This window comes from Curcuma longa, unplaced genomic scaffold (genome assembly GCF_044706935.1).
Source record: "Curcuma longa cultivar G26 ecotype Majalengka, Jawa Barat unplaced genomic scaffold, ITB_CL_G26_1.1 utg2646_np1212_2152390_RagTag, whole genome shotgun sequence".
Lineage (NCBI taxonomy): Eukaryota > Viridiplantae > Streptophyta > Magnoliopsida > Zingiberales > Zingiberaceae > Curcuma > Curcuma longa.
This window is the reverse complement of record NW_027435599.1, coordinates 1453405-1472451: the sequence shown is the minus strand read 5'-3', so window position 1 is coordinate 1472451 and position 19047 is coordinate 1453405. Positions and strand designations below refer to the sequence as shown.

The following is a 19047-nucleotide window of genomic DNA, read 5'->3' as shown; positions in this document are numbered from 1 at the left end:
ATTTAATTGAATTGAGTCTTAGAATTAAATTGTGGAAATGGTTGTTATTTGATTTTTTTATGAGTTTGAACTTGACTTAAATCTAATTTGAGTTTGATTTATTTAATTTGAATTTGTTTGATTGTTTAAAATTTTTATATTTTAAAATTTATTTGATTGATTAATAAGTTTAATATTATAAATTTATTTATTTATTTTTGAAAATTTATTGGATGAATATCTTTTATAAATTTTATTATAATCTTTATTAATTCATGACATTAATGAATTATATATATTTAATTTAATAAATTATTTAACTTTATTTGTTTAATTTAATTGATCATATATATATATATATATATATATATCCTATATAAATAATTTTTTTCCAAATTAAATAATAAATTTGCTTGCAACATTATATAGATTTCTTATCAAATTAAACATTAAATTTGCTAACAAACATTTGTTGACCTACGGCCTAAGCCGAAGTGTCAAATATTAAGCCACTTTTGGTCTAAATTTGAAATTTTATAAACGCACGTGTAAAATGGAAATATGTTTCTTATAGCAATTTTCTTCTGAGCTCACAGCCAGCCGCACATGAATAGCATTATTTCTATTATGCAGAAGGGTCCAAGTCCAAGAAAGTTAACCACGGTCACGGAGGAGGAGGAGATAACAAACGTGACGAAACCCACCCGCCTTCCCAGGAAGAATCTCCCATGGCCTCCGCTGCGATTCCGGTCCCTGCGATTTCCACCGTCGTCTACCCACCCGCAAGGCTTCATTTCCGTACGAAGCTTCTTCCTTCATCGTCTCCTCGTCGCCTACGCCGTCGACTCGCTCCTCCTCTTAGGGCGGCGGCGGCCTCCTCCGCGTCGTCGTCCTCCTCGTCCTCACTTTCTCTGGGGGCGGTTCCGGGGCACGAAGTTGAGGAGTTTGATGTGACAAGCAGCAGCAACGTTCGGCTTCTTGATCGGGTGAGATCCGGCATCGCGATCCTCCGAGATGTGCTTCCTGGCGGAAGCTGGTGGGATCTTGAACAAATAGAATGGGGGAAGGGGAGCGCTGAAGTTTGGAATAGCGGGAAGAAGGGGTTGTCCGTCAGCGCGGCGCTCCGTCGCATGTGGATGCTCCTAGCTAATGACAGATTGGTCATCTTTGTCGCCTTTACATGCCTTGCCATTGCAGCGGTATGGCCTTATGTTGCCTTTAATGTAGGGAAGTAAGGGAGAAAGGAAGTGATTTCTATGTTAGAAAAAAGTGGGAAAAAATGGAAACGAAAAATTATACTCCTCATTGATGTGTACTAGAAGGGAAGCTCGTGGGGAAAAAGAAATAATTTGGGATGTTTGCTAACCAAACTTCACGTTTCCTGCCTGATTTTGGTGCAATAAGACGAACTCGGAACAAATTTCTCTCCTCATTTGCTTCCCTTCCCTTCATTTCCTTTCAAGTAAATAAAAGTCAAATCATTAGTCAATTTCTCTCTCTCTCTCTGTCCTTTCTCTTCCATCAACCACTCATTGTTCTCTAATTGCAATTATTTTTCTGCATTATCTTGAGGAACAAATCTTTTATCTCTTATTTAACTTAGATAAAGACAATTTCTAGAAAGTGACAGGATTCTGTTAGCATGCATTTGAACATTTGAATCTGTATTAGTGCATAGTGCACCAACTTCACAAAAAACACAACTATATGTTTAATAAATCAGCATTCTAAGTAAACTATTTGACCCTGCACATACTTGGCAGTATAATGTGTATAGATCAGGATTCAATTCTCTGTTTAGTCGTATGGGTTCTCAATCATCATGTAATTAGTTGTACCTCATTCATCGTGTAAATAATTTTTGTTTTAAAATTCTGAAGTATAGAAGATCAAATCATGGATTTTCTTTTATTTCTATAACACCATGTTTAGATTGGCCTAGTGCGTGTGATTATAAGAGATTAGTATGGTAAACTTGTGGTTCTTTAGAAGTTTTGTTGTGAGCTAAACTGATTTGTTTTAGTGCTAATACAAACACTATGCGGTTTTCTTTTATTGCTGCGTCATTGTTGTTTCTTTCTTGTCATGCAGCTGTCAGAAATATCAATACCTCATTTCTTAACTGCATCTATTTTTTCTGCCCAAAGTCAACAAACTATGATGTTCTACAGAAATGCAAGGCTTCTGGTTTTGTTGTGCTTAATATCTGGCATATGCAGGTAATTTCTTGTATGGTTTCTACCCTATATATTTTCCCATCTTTGGTTTTTATATTAGTTTTCTGTTTCTATTTCCCCAAGAAAATTTGATCTAGGGAAAATGGCAAAGAGGTGCGAAATTTGTGTGAAACCTAAAAAAATTTCCCTTCTTGTTAATCTTCCAAAATTATAACAAATAGGTGCCTCCTTCTATCAACCCAAATGAGCTTGATGAAAATACCACAATAGCACCATTAAAATTCAAAATTTCATTAATAATTTTTCCCCCTTCTCTCTCTGATCTCTCCTCACTGCTCCTAGATCTTTCACCCTTCAACTTCAAGCAACCCATCCTCATCTGCTCTTCCCCTTCCAGAAACTTCTATCCTCATCTCCTCTTCTTCTAGAGATGGCAACTGGTAAGATACCCACCAAATTTTCACTATCTATATCTGTACTGATTAAGAAATTTAATATCCATATTGATCCTGTTATGAGTATCTATTGCTCTACCCGTAACCATACCTGCACTCAAATGAATGACTTGAGTACTCGCCAGATTTTCATGTGGACCAAAAGAAAAGAGAAATTAGGCTTCGAGTACATATAATCTACATCTATTATATTCATGTTAGTAAGAGTTTAGATAATCTGAATCTATTATTCAACAAGAAGGGGCTGTTGTTTAAGATGCCATTAATAGTATAAAAGAATGTGGCAAAGATGAAGAGGAGCTTCTAGAGGACTGGGTGATTATCGTGTTTCTTTTAGTGTAAAAGGAAAAATTTATGAAAATGTGGTACAATTCACTATAATTTATGGTTCAAAGCACTAGGATGTTAGAAAACAATACATGTAAAAGCAAATGTTACAATGATGAAAGTGTTAAAATGAATATGCAGAGTCAGTAGAAAAAAGGAAATACTAGTATTTGTGAGTGATTAGATAGGGTGAGTTCGGTCATCGTAAAAGGGAGAAAATAGGTTGAGATGATATACATGTCAAAGGCAACTAATAGATTTTATAAATAGAATTAATGAGTCTGAAAGAGCGGAAGGGGCAAGGAATAGAGAAACCAAAGGAAATAATTGTCACTGTAGTAAGAAATGTAGCAGCAGAAAATATTTGACATGCTCTAGGTATCTCATATTGCTGCTGCTGCAATAACAAGAAAATGCTATATTGAATTGCAGAAACATTGATTAGTGGTTTGACCATCAGAGATTCTAGAACCATTGACACCTTTTGCATATTGATATTTAAGCTTCTAGTTATGTGGCTGACTTTTTCTCATCCTCAATCATGCTAAAGATGATGAATTATTAGACAAGATGAGACATCAATTTCTGACAACTTGATTGCTGTTCTGATGTACAGTGGATTACGAGGGTGCTGTTTCGGTATTGCAAACATGATATTGGTAATACCTAGTGGTTTTCAAATGGTTCTTAAGCAAAATAAACTCTTGAATTTTCACATGTACACAATAATCTGCATATAACGAATCTCATATCATCAATTTGTTTTGCCCCATTTCCTAGGTTAGGCGTATGAGAGAAATGCTTTATGATGCTCTGCTTTTTCAGGTTAAATCTACGTCCAAGACAAATTTCACATTGATTTGTTTTCTGCTAGTGCTAGGCATGTTGTTTTTTATATCAGAACATTTGCTAACCTGTGTGCATTGTCATGTTACTATCAGGACGTCTCCTTCTTGGACAAAGAAACTGTTGGTGACTTGACTAGCAGACTTGGGTCAGATTGTCAGCAAGTATCTCGTGTCATTGGGAATGATCTCAATCTTATCTTACGGAATGTGCTACAGGTACTGAATCTTGTTCACCTTATGTAGTGTATAATTATTTGGGAATTGGGATGTCAAACTCTTTTTTTGTTCACACAGGCAACAGGTGCACTGATATATTTGTTTATCTTATCTTGGCGTCTTACATTATCGACATTGGCAATCTGTTCTGCCTTGTCAACAATTATGTTCTTCTATGGACGGTATGTTTATTCTTTTCTAGTTAGTTTAAAGTTTCTCTAATTGTTGTTCTACTCTTGTAAATTTTCCAGACTTTATATGAAACAATTTCAGTTAGTTTGCTTGACTTTTTATAATGTTTTTGAAAAAAATATATTTCTTCTGGCAACCTAGATTTTCTTCAGTAAAGTAGGTTTGACCATTGTGATAAAATAGGAGAATATACAGAGCCATTGCCTTTTTTAGATAAGAAAACATAGAGAAATAATGGTCCATAGGATTACCATGATCTATTTTGTAATGAATCTTATGGAAAAATTGTCCAATAGCTGGAAAAGATCCAGATAGCTAATTTTAAATAGTTAGGACTGAGACAGTGGTGGGTAATGTCCGCCTCATTATTGATTATAAGAAAATGGATATGGGATGATTTGATCGAGTGTATTCAATGCTCATGTTAATGTTAGCATGCCAGGGAGGATCCTAGCCAAAATTGTTATGTATAACCATTAGAATCTAAGATAATACTGGTCGGTAGCCAATATATGCATTTCTATAAATACTGGCAATAGTTGCTGCTATTTAGTTTTGTTAGTATCTAGAGAAAGGAGAAGCACATAGTCTTGATGAAATAAGAGGCAGAGATGGTACCTTCAAAATAAGAAATATAGAAGTGACGTTGATGCACAGAATGGTTTTGATGATGTTAACCATTCACTTAGTTAATCTTTCTTTCCCATTTTCCTTGCTCTGTCATAATCTCTTTGGATGCTATGCTTGACAAGACAAGGGGGCTATGCCTGGTTCACAAAAATATGGAATTACCTCAAGTTCAAACTTATTTTACCTAGTCGTTGGTGTTTAAGGTTGAAAACAAAAATATACATACAAGGCACAAGTACAAACTTTTAGTGTGGAATAAGTATCTAAATGTAAGATGTTGAAAACAAGGTTTAAAGTCTCATTCATTCCGAACTTAAGTATCGGCCCCCAGCTAGAACAGGATGTGCTGGTGCCATAGGTATGCTGTTCCAATATTGAATATTATTAGAAGCAACTGTAAGAAAAAGAAAAGAAGCGGTGTGCCTAGTCCTAATGGTGGAAGAGGTTGAGGATGAGGAGATGAGGAAATACCACTTCATTGCTAGAGGAAGATCACCTTGAGCGATGTGGTAAAAGAGGAGGACTCATGTCTGCCAGGTAATGACATTTTAAACAGTGATGAAAATGTAGTAGATGTCTCATCATTGGTTTCTAGAAATTTGTAAGAATAAATATACTTTATAGACAGGTACCAATGGGTATGCCCTAAGTACTAGTATGACCAACTAGTGCTTTGTAGGGACTAGCATTTCAAATCTTAGTTTGGGTATACTTGTTGCTTCTGATTATAATACCCATAGTTATCAGAACCAAATCTGGAAAAACTCCGAGTTACTGTTTCACTGGTCAAACTAGTGGGCCAATTGGTTGGCTCAGAAATTCCAGTTAATATAACTATGAACCAGAAATATAAAATGCTAAAATAAACCAATATAAACAAATCTAATTATTTAGAACTTAAAAAATAATTATTTAAAAAAATTAAGAGTATATAATGTAAAATCAAATTTCATGTTTTGAATTAATTTTCAGTTTTGAATCTATGATAATGGCATATTGTTTTCTTATTCTGAATCTAAACTAAAATCAAACATTAAAATAAATAAACAAATCAATAAACAGATATTTTGAATTCAGAGTATTAATTGAGAAATGAAAAGATGGAATACTTTAATCTTTAAGCTCACACAGAGAATTGGATGGTGGGACCTAGTTGGTTTGAAATAATGGTTTCATGAAGGCGTTCAAGAACTTCTTGCCTGCTGTGGCCAATGGCGATGATGACTTGAGAGAGAGGAATCACTAGCAGAGAGGACATTACTTTGGGTTTAGAGATTTGGGCTTTGGGGTTGAAGACAAAAACAGGCCAGATTTTATCAAAACAGTGGAGTTTTCTGGTTTGGTTTGATTGCATGTCTAATCCAATTACCAACTGGACAGGACATAGATCTGAGTCTGAATTTTTGTGGTCGTATTGGCTGCTCTAGTCTGGTTTTAATAACTAAGATAACGTCCTTTTGCAATTAATCTTTATAATGAAGCTCAGTCTTATATGTCACTGGAAGATCCCTGCTGTAATCACCTTTGTGCGTAATTGTTGGTTCCTTCATGCACTAATATTTAAAAATCCTTATATTTCCTATATTGGTGGACAACTGTTCTAATTCTACCTTCTATTTATGTAGATACCAGAAGGAAGCAGCAAAGTTAACTCAGGAACTCGTTGCAAGTGCTAATGAAGTAAGATGAGTTTTTGGATGTTGTCAAATGCTGCTTATGTTTCTTCTTCTTAGTCATTGTTCTCTGATTCAGGTAGCACAAGAGACATTATCATTGTTCCGGACAGTCCGTGTTTATGGGACAGAAAAACAAGAATTTGGAAGGTAAGTCAAGATTTTAAATTTTGCTCTTCTTGGTAGTCATGTGAAATTTTGTATTCTGTTTATGTGCCAAAACCAAAACAAAGTCAGTATGGGTTTTATTATTATTATTTTTTTGAAAACTACCAATTTCACACATTCTGCTCAAAATGAACGCAATGCATGTGTTTGTCTCAGTCCTTTTCATGTGAGAACAATGAGGAGAGTGGAGTAAGGTGAGTGAACATGATCTCAGAGCGCAAGTGGAGTTCTTCCTGTTCTTATTAGCCACCATTCGCTGGAGAGAAGTTCCTGCTCATCGATTGTGCCTTCTCTTTTGAGCCCACACATCCTCGAAAATCAAAAAGAAGGTGCAAGCAATAATGATCCTACCATCGATTGTGCGTTCTCTTTTGAGCCCACACATCCTCGAAAATCAAAAAGAAGGTGCAAGCAATAATGATCCTACCAATCTATTGTCAATCAACAAAAGTATATACACACACACATACATATATAAGGCTTGGATCTGCATGTATATAGGGGTTTGGTTCATGTTGATCGACGGGGAGTGTGAGCAATTTCTGAGGAGGAGTTTGTCTCACTTCAGCTTTATGACATGCGCTCTTTCTCTTCCTCTTTTGCTTCTTTTTTCCTCCTCATCCATCCCCTCCACAACCTTTGCCAAGCTGTATGGTATATCGGTGTGTGGTACGCACTAGTATTGAGCGTTTCAATCAGGGAACAAGATGGGTATTCCAAACCTTGAGGCAATTTGCCTTTCTGTTTCTCTTCCAACCAATGCACATAATCCCATTTGCATATTTTTGAATTGACTGTTTGACAAATGCTCTTACACATTATATGGAAAGTATTTATGTATATATCCTTCTCCATTCATGCATATTCTAAATCCTAGAATTTTATTTCTACTCTTTGAATCTTGTTCAATGAAAGCTTGTGTTTTCTAAATTTTGTTCCTCTTATGCATCCATTTTTCTCTGATCTAAATTTTATGTTTTACAGGTACATGAACTGGCTTAAAAGTTTGTCAGAAGTTAGCTTGCGACAAAGTGTGGCTTATGGATTTTGGAGTTCAAGCTTCAATTTCCTGTATCATTCAACTCAGGTCTTTTAATACACTGCATCTTTAGAAGCTTATATTTGACCATTAGATTTGAGTTTATTGTCAAATTTGTAGAAACTTCATTTCTGTTAAATTCATAAGGTTATTGAGCATGCTGACATTAATTGTTGCATAAACTAAAATTGTGTGCGCCCTTCGAATTTCAAGTTATACAAAACATTATTTTAATTCATGGTTAAAATGACTATTTTCATAGGTTTGCTTATTGAGAGGTACTATAATCGAACACATTTGTAAAAGTTGGGGTTTAAAGATATCTTTGAGCTAGGACCTTGTAATTATGGAAATGCTCAGGGGTGGCATACCTGTAAATATTCTTAATCATACATGTGTATGTGTGTGGAAGGGATTACCTGATTGACACAATGATCTTGTGACAATTCTGTCGTCCTTATCTGTGAAAGACAGTCTCGTGAGTGATCCATCTTCATTGATTCTTTCATCACCCAAGGCATTAGTGTTCACTACTGTCAGCGTAATTATTCCCTTCAGTTGTTTTCATAACATATTGATGCCATAGTATAAATCCAACCATTTTTTGTTAAGAATATCTTCCATGTTAATAAATTTTACCTGCATTCCTTAATAACTACTGCAAATTAAAAAAATGTTATTATGAATTTGTGAAAAGGAATTGTTTAGTCACCGCTCACCTAGAACTTCACTTTCACTATGTCTTGCTTTAATCTTTTGGGCTAACCTTTGTCATAATGTTATTGCCAGGTTATTGCAGTTCTGGTAGGTGGAATATCTATTCTTTCTGGTCAGAGTTCAGCAGAACAGCTGACCAAGTTTATTCTATACTCTGAGTGGTTGATTTATTCTACCTGGTGGGTGGGAGACAACTGGTCTTCATTGATGCAGTCAATAGGAGCAAGTGAAAAGGTTTTCGAGCTGATGGATCTACTGCCAAGCAAGCAGTTCTTAGCCGAAGGCAAGCAATTTCTATTGCTTTTTTGACTGCATGAGTTTGTTATGAGACAATCGTTAAGATAAAAGACGACGAGTTGTCTGTAACTGAGACCTTTAAGTATTTATGATATTTTTGCAAAAGGATGAAGTCTTACATAGAATACAAATATGATAGTTGAAATGGAAGAGAGTGTTAGGTGCCTTTTGTGATCGTAAAGTACCTCGAAGATTAAATTTTTTTTTTACAAAACGGTAGTTAGATTTGCTATGTTATATGGAACTGAATGTTGGATTATGACTTGATCATATGAGTAGAAGATTAGAGTTGCAGAGATGGGGATGTTAAGGTAGATGTGTGGATATATAAGGTTGAACAAGATAAGAAATTCAAATATTAGAGAGAAAATCGGGGTTGCACTTATTGAAGGAAAATTCTAGTAGACACATTTAAAATGGTACAGACATGTATGTAGACAATTAATAAATGCTCTAGTTAGGTGATGTGAAATTATGATAAATGTGTACATCAAACGAGGAAGAGGAAGATCAAAGAAGACTTGATTAGCAATAATAAAATAAGATAAAATTTATTTAAATATAAATGATGATATATTAGATGATAGAGTTTAATGGCGTAGAAGAATTCATATAACCAATCCCACCTAGTGGAATAAAATTTGGTTGTTGTTGTTGTTTTTGTTATGATTTGGTGTTCCTTTTTTTTGTCTAAGTATCAATTATGCATATGTGTAAGATGTCTTTGCTTTCTAATACAAAAAGAGGGCAACAAAAAAAATTCTTGTCTAGTTAGAAAAACTATAGATTGAGTATTCAAGTAAAAAAAATTTCGGCACGTGTTTGTTGCTCTGCACTTGCATTTGCTTATCACCATAGTTGTGATTCCTCTCTGAGTCCACCTATTCAATCTATAGCTTTGCCAGAATTGTAAATGCCCTCAATACAATGTTTAAAATTTCGTTTTGTGCCAGTTGGCATGTGAAACATTTTATTCTGCTCGCTGATTGACACACATACTAAACAACTCAAGACAACAAAATCAGTTGTGAATCTTCTATGATGAAGGCAACATAGTCAAAAGCTTCCCCCAAGGCATTTGTGGATTCTGTGATGTCGCATAACACTGCTTTTGAGCATGTGAGCCTTCTTCGAAGATGACAATGCAGTGAGGTGGCGCAAGCCATCAGCAAGGTGAGTGACATGTTAGGATTTGGTTCTCCTTCTCTTCTGCCTTCTTGTTCTCCAATCTTCATCATCTACTTCTCTTTTCTGATTCTTCTCCTCCTCGGTGCCTCTGGTATGGCATGTCGATATGTGTGGCACCACACTTGCTAATACAGCTAAAGCAAAGGCTATTAGCTAAGAAAAAGATTCAATTAAATAGTTGGATTATTAATCAATCTTTTGCAAAGATCTCTAGGGCATACAAAGCAGGATAACAATAGGTGGTAAGGAAAACTGTCTCATCTCTACTTGTAGTTCTCAGTCTCATTAGAGAGAGGGGCCTTGAAGTTCGATTCCTCACTTTAGTCCCTAAAATTCTTCAGGCAAAATTTGACACTAGTATCACTTTATTGAATTTGTGCTAAACCTAATGTTTGCGCATAAAATAAACTCCAAATTTCATGTGCTACATTTCTCATTTGAAATCTTTGTCATAACAGCCCATGAATCTGTAAATTTCAATTAGCACAGGTTTTTATTTAAATTGACTTTTCCTGTTCCTATTGTCTGCTTCACTGGCATTTTCTTTACACTGCTTGGACATTATTATTGTTTGACAGGGGTAAAGTTGCAGAAGCTTGAGGGTCGTATTGATTTTGTTGATGTGTCATTTAATTATCCTTCAAGATCAACGGTATGCACAAAGCCTATGATGCTTGATTCTGTTAAAATCTAACCAACGTGGCTCGGCATTCATATGGGACTAGTTTCTAAACTAGTCTTTTACATGAAGACAGTCTTGTTCAATAACTTTTACCAATAGAAGCTGAAAATGACTTCTCTGAAAATTATTGTCTGATTGAATTTTTTGATGGTTTAACATATTCAGGGAATTCAATACCATTATAAATTGTTCTCAAGCATTGATTTCCTTTTTCTTAGTTGAAAATTGAAACAAATAAGATTATGACACTAGCCTTTTCAACACCCAAGCCTTGCATAATTAACAATGTTATATTAATTGCTGATAGTGTACTTGGATTACATTTGTAGGTTGTGTTATGGAGAAAAACTTTGGTAATTAAATGATTTCATATAAGTAGAATAAAAATTGAATATATGAATTGAAGTTTTAGCAATATAAAAAGAATTAAGAGAATAGTTAAGATGGATAGACATGGAAATTCTTTTAAGTAAAATTTTAGATAATTTGATTCTATTGTTCAACTAAGAGATAAAGGAATAAGTGGCCAAAATGGAAATGAGCTTTTGGAATCTTCTGTGATTGATGTCTGCTGCTTTGGCATAAAGGAAAATATTTATAAGATTGTGTGGTACAATGTGCCATATTTCTATGGACCGGTGTTCCCTTTAGCTACAAGGGAAAAAATTTATAAAACTGTGGTATGTGTTATACTTTTATGGATTAGGGGGTTGGGCTGTTAGAAGTAACATATAAAAATTTAATATAGTAGTGATTAGAATGGTAAGATAGATGTTCAGTGTTACCATAGATGACAAAACAGCTAACATTTGGGAGTAATTAGATGTAGCTTCAATTATTGAAAAAAAAAGAGTATATAGGTGTATATAGGTTGAGGTGGTATGAAAATATTGATAGGTGACCAACAAATTATACAATTAGAAGAGGAATGAAGAGTGAAAGGTCTGAGGAGTGGAGGAAGATCAAAGAAATCGTTACTAAATGCAATAATATGACTTAGTTCTTTAGTATATGCAATATAAATGCCTTAATTGATTTGAATGCTACTAGTGATAAAGCATTGCATAGAGTTCAAAATGGAGGATAAGATTTCATGAAGCCACTACACATATTAAATCCAAGCAGATCAACACATCTAGCGAGCCTCAATGTCCACCACCCCGCCCCCACCCTGACCCAGCAGAATATTGCTAGTATGTAACACATTAATAGGTTGGGTAGGTAGACGTGTTTCATGAGTTTTAAAGTTTAGATGGTAATTGAAAAATATTTGGATAGTAATTGCAAAATTCCAAAGAGTATCAGGATTTTGAGTAAATCTTAAGTGGCCAAGGCCAAGTAATGAAATTGTAATCATTTATAGAGATGGCTAAATAATAAAAATCCCATTGGTAGACACAAGACTGAGACTATGAACTGGATCACAAGGTGTGTCCTATTAGAAAAAAGAGGATGATATTTTTAGGATTTGTGTCACGCAATTAAAACAAGAAGGCAACTGAGATAAAATCACCAGATGGATAATGCAGATAACAATGCCACTGATATGAAATGAAAGACAAAGTGAACACTCAATAGCCCAGTTATTAGAGAACTCTAGTCTCAAATCCATCACTTGTTGCCTTTTCTCTTGAATCCTTTTAAGTATACCGTACAGAAGTGGTCAAGAAAGCAATTTAATGTCGCAGCCAGATGAGTAATAGAAAGAAGAGTTGCAAGAAACATATAGCATATGCCATGTGGTAAAATATGAGAGCTATTGGGAATGGAAACAAGAGAAATGGTGTGCGAGTTGAAAATAGTGGGGAGTAATGTCTGATCGCTTGTAGCATGAAACTTCTGATCCATAGTCAAGAAACAAATGAGTAGATGCTCATGCTCATCTGTAGGTATGGTGACATTGGGATAGACATTTTGAGCTGAATCAATAAGATTAAATGAAGTTACAGTTGAGCACGAACAAACTTTGGAGTAAGGTTATTGTTTTTTGTTTAGATTACATTTGATGAAGACGTGCCTAGTTTTTTTCAGCAAAGGAACAAAACATCACAGTGGAACTAACATGAAGTTAAGTAATCTCTATATTCATGTATTGTGCGGCACACAGTCTAATTTTGCATATTTACCTCTCATGGCTACTCTAAATATGTTATCTTAGATTTGATTTGATTCAGATGTTTGATGCAACCATTCAGTAATCAGTATAGGGCATCTAGAAAATACTAATCTTCTGATTTGATGAATTTTATATTTGAGCAGGCAACAGTCCTGAGAAAATTAAACCTGTCTGTACACCCTAATGAAGTAATTGCAATTGTAAGTCTGTTCTGTGCTCTATGGTATTTGGAATATTTGTTCTTGATGAATAACACACCTTGTCATTATATCCAAATGGCATACCATGACATGGCTTCTAAGGTATAGTTTGTTTTATTTTATCTTACATACCTTTGTCAGGTTGGTCTCAGTGGAAGTGGTAAAAGCACCCTTGTCAATCTTCTCCTGGGCTTATATGAACCAACAAGTGGCCAGGTAAAACTTTCTGTCATATAGCTAACTTAGATTCTGCTGCTTTAACAGAATGTATTAATAATAGCCAAGGAATAAAGCAACTTTGATGCAAGTAATTTAGATACAAATCTTTAACTCTGGTTGCCTAAACTAAAATGGAAGCCCAACTATAGTCCCAAATTCCAATAAAGCTACATATTTGGCTGCATAATTTGATCTAATACCACAGCTAAAGTGCCTGGTAGTTTTTTCTTTGCATGCTAATCTTCAAATTCCAACTCAAACTTGTGAAGGGTTTCTTCTTGTTTACTTTGATAAGATGAACTTTGAGATTATGAAAAGGCTTCTTGATCTTCATGAAAGAAAATCAGCAATATCCATTCATCCACAATGCTGTGTCACCCTTTAATGTACTGGTAAGGTCTATAGATCTACTCCTTGATTGGAGGTTTGGTTGAATCAGGGTCTAATTTTTTTCTCATTCTCTGTAACAAACTCCTTCCTGATTTACTTTGTGAATAAAGTGATATGGGAATAATGTGTAACTCAGTTATCATGCATGTCCTTGCAAGTTTGAGTTGATTATTCATTTGTAATTTTACTTACCTATAATTGAGCTCAAAGTTGACTCTTGCATTTGTTGGTACTCAGTGCATAACAGCTTTGGCATGTATATAACTCTATTATTGATAATCAAGATTCGCATGTTGAGCCTTTGTTGTTGGATTGGAATCTAAAAGTAGTTGCTAATGCACCTCATAGATTAAAAAGAGTTCAATACAAGCAATTATGTCCTTGTATATAAATCTGAGCACTTCCTTGAGTATTTATTCAAGAGCCTTCGCAGTCACACCACCAATCCATCTTGTGATCCTAATGCTTATTTCGTTTAACATAATAACTTGGAAATTTCATATAATTCTTCATCTTGTATGTTGACATTCCTACCGCCATTGTCCATCCTACTTCAACCCAGGTGTCAATACTGGCATTTGTTAGCACAAAGGACAATTGAGATACATGCAACTTTTTCTACTTGTGATAGCTTGTAGCGTTTTCTTATTCATAGGTGAGTAACTAATAGGAAGATATTGACAACTTGTAAGGAATCTAATTCTTGATTTTTTTTATAGAGGAGAATGATGCAAATAAAATAGATCCATTTAAAATAAAATCAATTCATAAAATATACTATTTCCTAAGGTAAGTAGCATTATATATATTTTCTACCAATTCTAGTAAATCTAAGTCTATTGTTTTGCCCAAGTTTTTGTGAGATTTCAATAGTAAAAAGCCTATAAAAGAAGTCCCTATGTACTGTTTGAACAATTGGAGCAATGATATAATTTATCACTTTTGAAAATTTCTTTTCTAACCCATGAGAGTGCTAGCAAAAGGCATGCAACCTCATGATATGTCTAACTAAAGCACATTGATTTATCCTTGCATAACACCAAATCTTGTAAGATCACCGATTGAAGCACTTGAATCATGTTTGCGTTCTGCCATGATGATATGCCTGCATGATGCAAATGGCTGTGCAAGGAGGTTGTGGTGGCACCAAAGAAATGTTTGGTATTCTTGGCTTTGCTTGTAGGTGGCCATGAAGCTAAAAGATTGACTCAGGTTCAAGTTTTGTTAGAGAGCAATTGTGGTATGTGATCAACAGAGGGAAGAGGGAAGGCCATAGAAAACGAGAAGAGATATGCTAACAAAACCTAACAGGTCTCCTTCCCCTTAAAGGTATCAAAGTGGAAGAAAGAAATTCAAACCTTAAAATGACAAGCTCTTTTACCAATTTGGGAGTAATAAAGCTCTTAACAGATTTAGAAAAGGAACTATATCCATATATATAGGTTCCAGATATACTAACGAAACCTAATAGGTCATGTGGAACTAACTATAACTTTTAGATTCAATGTTTCTAATAAAATACAAACTTAATGTAAGGTCCTAACTTTCTAATTTGTTTGATCACATTGATATTTGTTTTCATATTGATCAATTCTGTTATCCAAGTATTTTCAATTACAGAGCCAAAATCTTTTTTATAAGGTTGTTATGAATATTATAAATGTGAATATATTTAAAAATTTAATTGTGTTATCATTAACCAATCATTATCAAGAGAAATAGTCATTTCCCTTTGCAACATACATGATATCAAATATATCGATATAATGGATTCAGATGCAATTTTGTTATTTTCTAAGTGCTATTTATGTGTTGCAGAATACATTGGTGTTCGTCTATTGGCTATCTTTTTTTTTTATTCTTATTGCTTCTCCATTGACTGTTTTCTATCCATAACTGTAGCTTTATCAAGTAAAAATATATTTTCCGATGCAGATATTAGTCGATGGAGTCCCTCTTACAGATTTGTCTATCAAATGGTTGAGGGAGAATATTGGATATGTAGGACAGGTAAGCAAATTTATATTCTAAAATCCATATTTTTCTACTTATTAAATAGTAGTACTTCAGGGTCAAGTTATTTGATTAGTAGGAACCACGACTTTTCCGCATGGATGTCAGCTCCAACATAAGATATGGGTGTCCTAGAGATGTAAGTCATGAGGAAGTGGAACAGGCTGCAAAACAGGCATACGCTCATGAATTTATATCATCTCTTCCCAATGGCTACGAGACACTTGTTGATGATGCTCTTCTTAGTGGAGGTCAGAAACAAAGAATTGCTATTGCCAGGGCTATTCTTAGAGACCCAAAAATTTTGATCCTTGATGAAGCCACTAGTGCACTTGATGCAGAAAGTGAATACTATGTGAAGGTATTGTTTCATCATAAATAAAAGTTTATAAGTATGGATTTGCAAAAGTGTTTAAAACTCTGAACTCCTTTTGTTTTTGGGTTGTCACAGGAGGTACTTCATTTAGTGCAGAATAGGTCTAGTGTAAAGAGGACTGTTTTTGTTATAGCACACAGGTAAGTTTACAGATTTATAATCAGTAATAGTTATTTTGTCATCCTCACCTTATGTTTGATTTCATAGGTTATCTACAATACAAGCAGCTGACAAGATAATAGTGATGGATAGCGGAAGTATCGTTGAGGTATTCCTTATTATGTTCTATCATAGGCATTGTTTTGTTTTTTTATTCTTTCAATCACCCTTAATGATTTATTAAAATAATAGATTAATGCCCTTGCTATGTAGTTTACCATTCTTTAAAATTTTATTAGTTTTGTATCAATTTCCTCTACTATCTAGACTATATATATAATTTTCTTTTTCTCAATCAAAATTTGAACAAGATTGTCAATATAAAAATTTGGAAATCTTGTAACATTATTGAGGAACAAAATAAACAATAAAATAGAACTACACTCACATTATGGTCATGAAAAGAAACTAATTTCTTAAAGAACTCCATCATATCAATTCTCTCTTTTACAATTATCATATCTTCTTTAATCTTCTATATGCACATTAAAGAAGAGGAAGACCGAACAAGATTTGAATAACAACGATAAAATATGATAAAATCTATTTAAATATAAACGATGATATAATAGGGAATAGAGTCTAATAACATATGAGAATCCATATAGCTGATTTCACCTAGGATAAAGTTTGGTTGTTATTGTTGTTTATATCTTCTTGAATCTTCTGCCAATCAACCCCTGTAATAATTGGCCACACCACAATTCATTAAACTAATAAGACATAAAGTCGCCTAGGAATGGTACATTGGTTAATTGATAAATTTTAAATAATAAATAAAAAAACATATGGCACAGAATTTCTGCAATAGTTAACCTGAATGTCCGCACGTGGAATATTTTTCAGATTAAGGCTCTTTTCCTTTTTAATAAAGTGATCAATAAACAAATATTAATTTATTTAAATATTACAATATTTAGATATGCTGGTGGGATAAGGATTGGTTCTTCTTCTTGTTGTTGTATTACAATATTTAGATATCCTTGCTGAAAGCTTTACTATAAGTACTCAAAATACATGCTTATCAATAATTACCGTTCTTTAAAACATTAATGTAAGACCAATAAATTAATGAAAAATATAACATTAAGGCCAATGGTAAAAGAGACTGAATGTTAGGATGTTTTTTTTTGTTATGCTCATGATTGTGATGTTCACATCACTGTGAAAGCTCAATGCTTGCCTCTTAATCCATTAGCTATTGCTATCATCTGTAAATTTGCTGTTACTTTGCTACCGAGAACACTAACTGGGTTCTGCCAAGGATATGAGCATATTAATTATAAATCATATTAATTAACAATTATAAAGGGCTACACGCTAACCAATTAATGTTGTTCTTGGATTTATTAATTATAAATCATATTAATTAACAAAGACTCACTTGTTGCAATAAGATAGTGTGCCTGCTGTTAAAGAAAAACACTTCTAAACCTGTTATCTGCTGGCTTAAAGGATACAGTCGGCCTCTGAGACACATCTTTGATCTATCAACAGTAATCAATGCTACAGTAATGTTCTTAAGCTGGACTTGGTCAGCACTAATAGGGGTCAAGTCTAATTTTATGTTGTAGGTTCATTCATGGTTTCCAAATGATATATTTCCCTTTTGCACATTACCAGATATGCATTTCGTTCCATGTTTCAGCAATCTCTACATAATAGGATATCATATGATCATCAAAAACACATTAAATGCAGAATTATTTCCCAACCACACTATTTTACAGTTACAAACATTTTTTTTTTCTTCCTTTAAAATGCAGATGGGGAACCATAAAGAGCTGATTGAAAAGGATGGCTTGTACGCACAGTTAGTAAAACGACAAGCCAATACTTTTGCAAGTTAGTTCAACCTACAAATTCATTAGCAGATTCGTCGGATTGCTCCATGGTTTTATCTGAGTGGAGCAACCATACGTTTGCCCGAACAATGATGGTCCATTCCACAGAATCAGTATCAGCACTGTACAAGATACAGAAAACATTTTCTATTTTATTTCCACAAAGGTAAAGAATTCTTTTGCAAAGCGTCAAATGTTGTTTACCATATTGTAATTTGTATGATCAAATGCTGTCATAGGAGGTGCACCATAAATGGTGCTGTTTCATTTGCTCAATTTGCAAAGACCATGTTATTGTATAAACGCAGCTAGAACAGTCTTATTAAAAGAAGAAAGGTGGTTTGCACTCATTTTTATTTTTTAACCATCATAGTTCAAGTTGTGGATTAATAATGTAAATTCCATGCCAAAATCCCCATTGCCATGGGGGCTCTAGAGTAACCTCTGCGTTGGAAATCAAACTATCAGCAGTCATTTTTGTCATCACAATTTTTTTTTCTTTATAACATTTCCTCCCCCAAAATATAGGAGGTAGTTCTATTGCTTCTTAATATAACAATTGTGTGATCTTTCGATGTATTGAAATGATATTCAAGTTTGATATATTCTTTCTATTCATGCTTTTCAAAATAACATGAAACAGTTAACCTTGAAGTGTATCTCTTCAATTTTTCTTCTCTGGAATTAGGGGGAAAAATATTTATATTATTATTCCAATTGATCTCCTTCATGCTTACCGAATATCAAATTTTGGATAAATATTCATATATTCAATCTGATTAATCCTAAAGGTGGGCGGTTTTTCTCTCCAGTTTGAAACACAAGTGATTCTTGATGTGATGGCCTAGCATTACTAGTAGTTCGACTACCGTATGTCTTGTGAGAGAATCGAATCCTCATAATTGTCTGTCTCTTAATGCTGTCCATAACCATCGTAGCTATCCTAGTGAAGGCCAATCCAAAGAAATGTTGCTATTTGCGGTACAAACTGCTGTCTCAATAATGTATGCCGTAAGGTGTTACAAACATTCAAAAGCAAGTATACCAATCCCACATAGAGAATTTAGTGGAAGTAATGAATCGATAGGAACCTCATGTTCTTCCTTTCGGGCAGAAAACTTTATTGATGATAGTAGAATCAT

At 34.2% G+C, this 19047-nt stretch overlaps 1 protein-coding gene across 1 annotated transcript; it reads left to right on the top strand.

Annotated features, from left to right (window-relative positions):
- The first annotated feature begins 621 nt into the window (after window positions 1–621).
- Window positions 622–18269, top strand: LOC141819952 (ABC transporter B family member 26, chloroplastic). Its single transcript, XM_074707215.1, has 18 exons — window positions 622–1178; window positions 2071–2198; window positions 3555–3597; window positions 3719–3763; window positions 3880–4002; window positions 4081–4184; window positions 6450–6504; window positions 6577–6647; window positions 7650–7752; window positions 8494–8704; window positions 10485–10558; window positions 12848–12904; window positions 13046–13120; window positions 15449–15523; window positions 15606–15887; window positions 15978–16042; window positions 16110–16170; window positions 17828–18269. The coding sequence occupies exons 1-18, from the start codon at window positions 708–710 to the stop codon at window positions 17909–17911; spliced, it is 2127 nt and encodes a 708-aa protein (XP_074563316.1). The 5' UTR covers window positions 622–707; the 3' UTR covers window positions 17912–18269.
- Window positions 18270–19047: the final 778 nt, after the last annotated feature.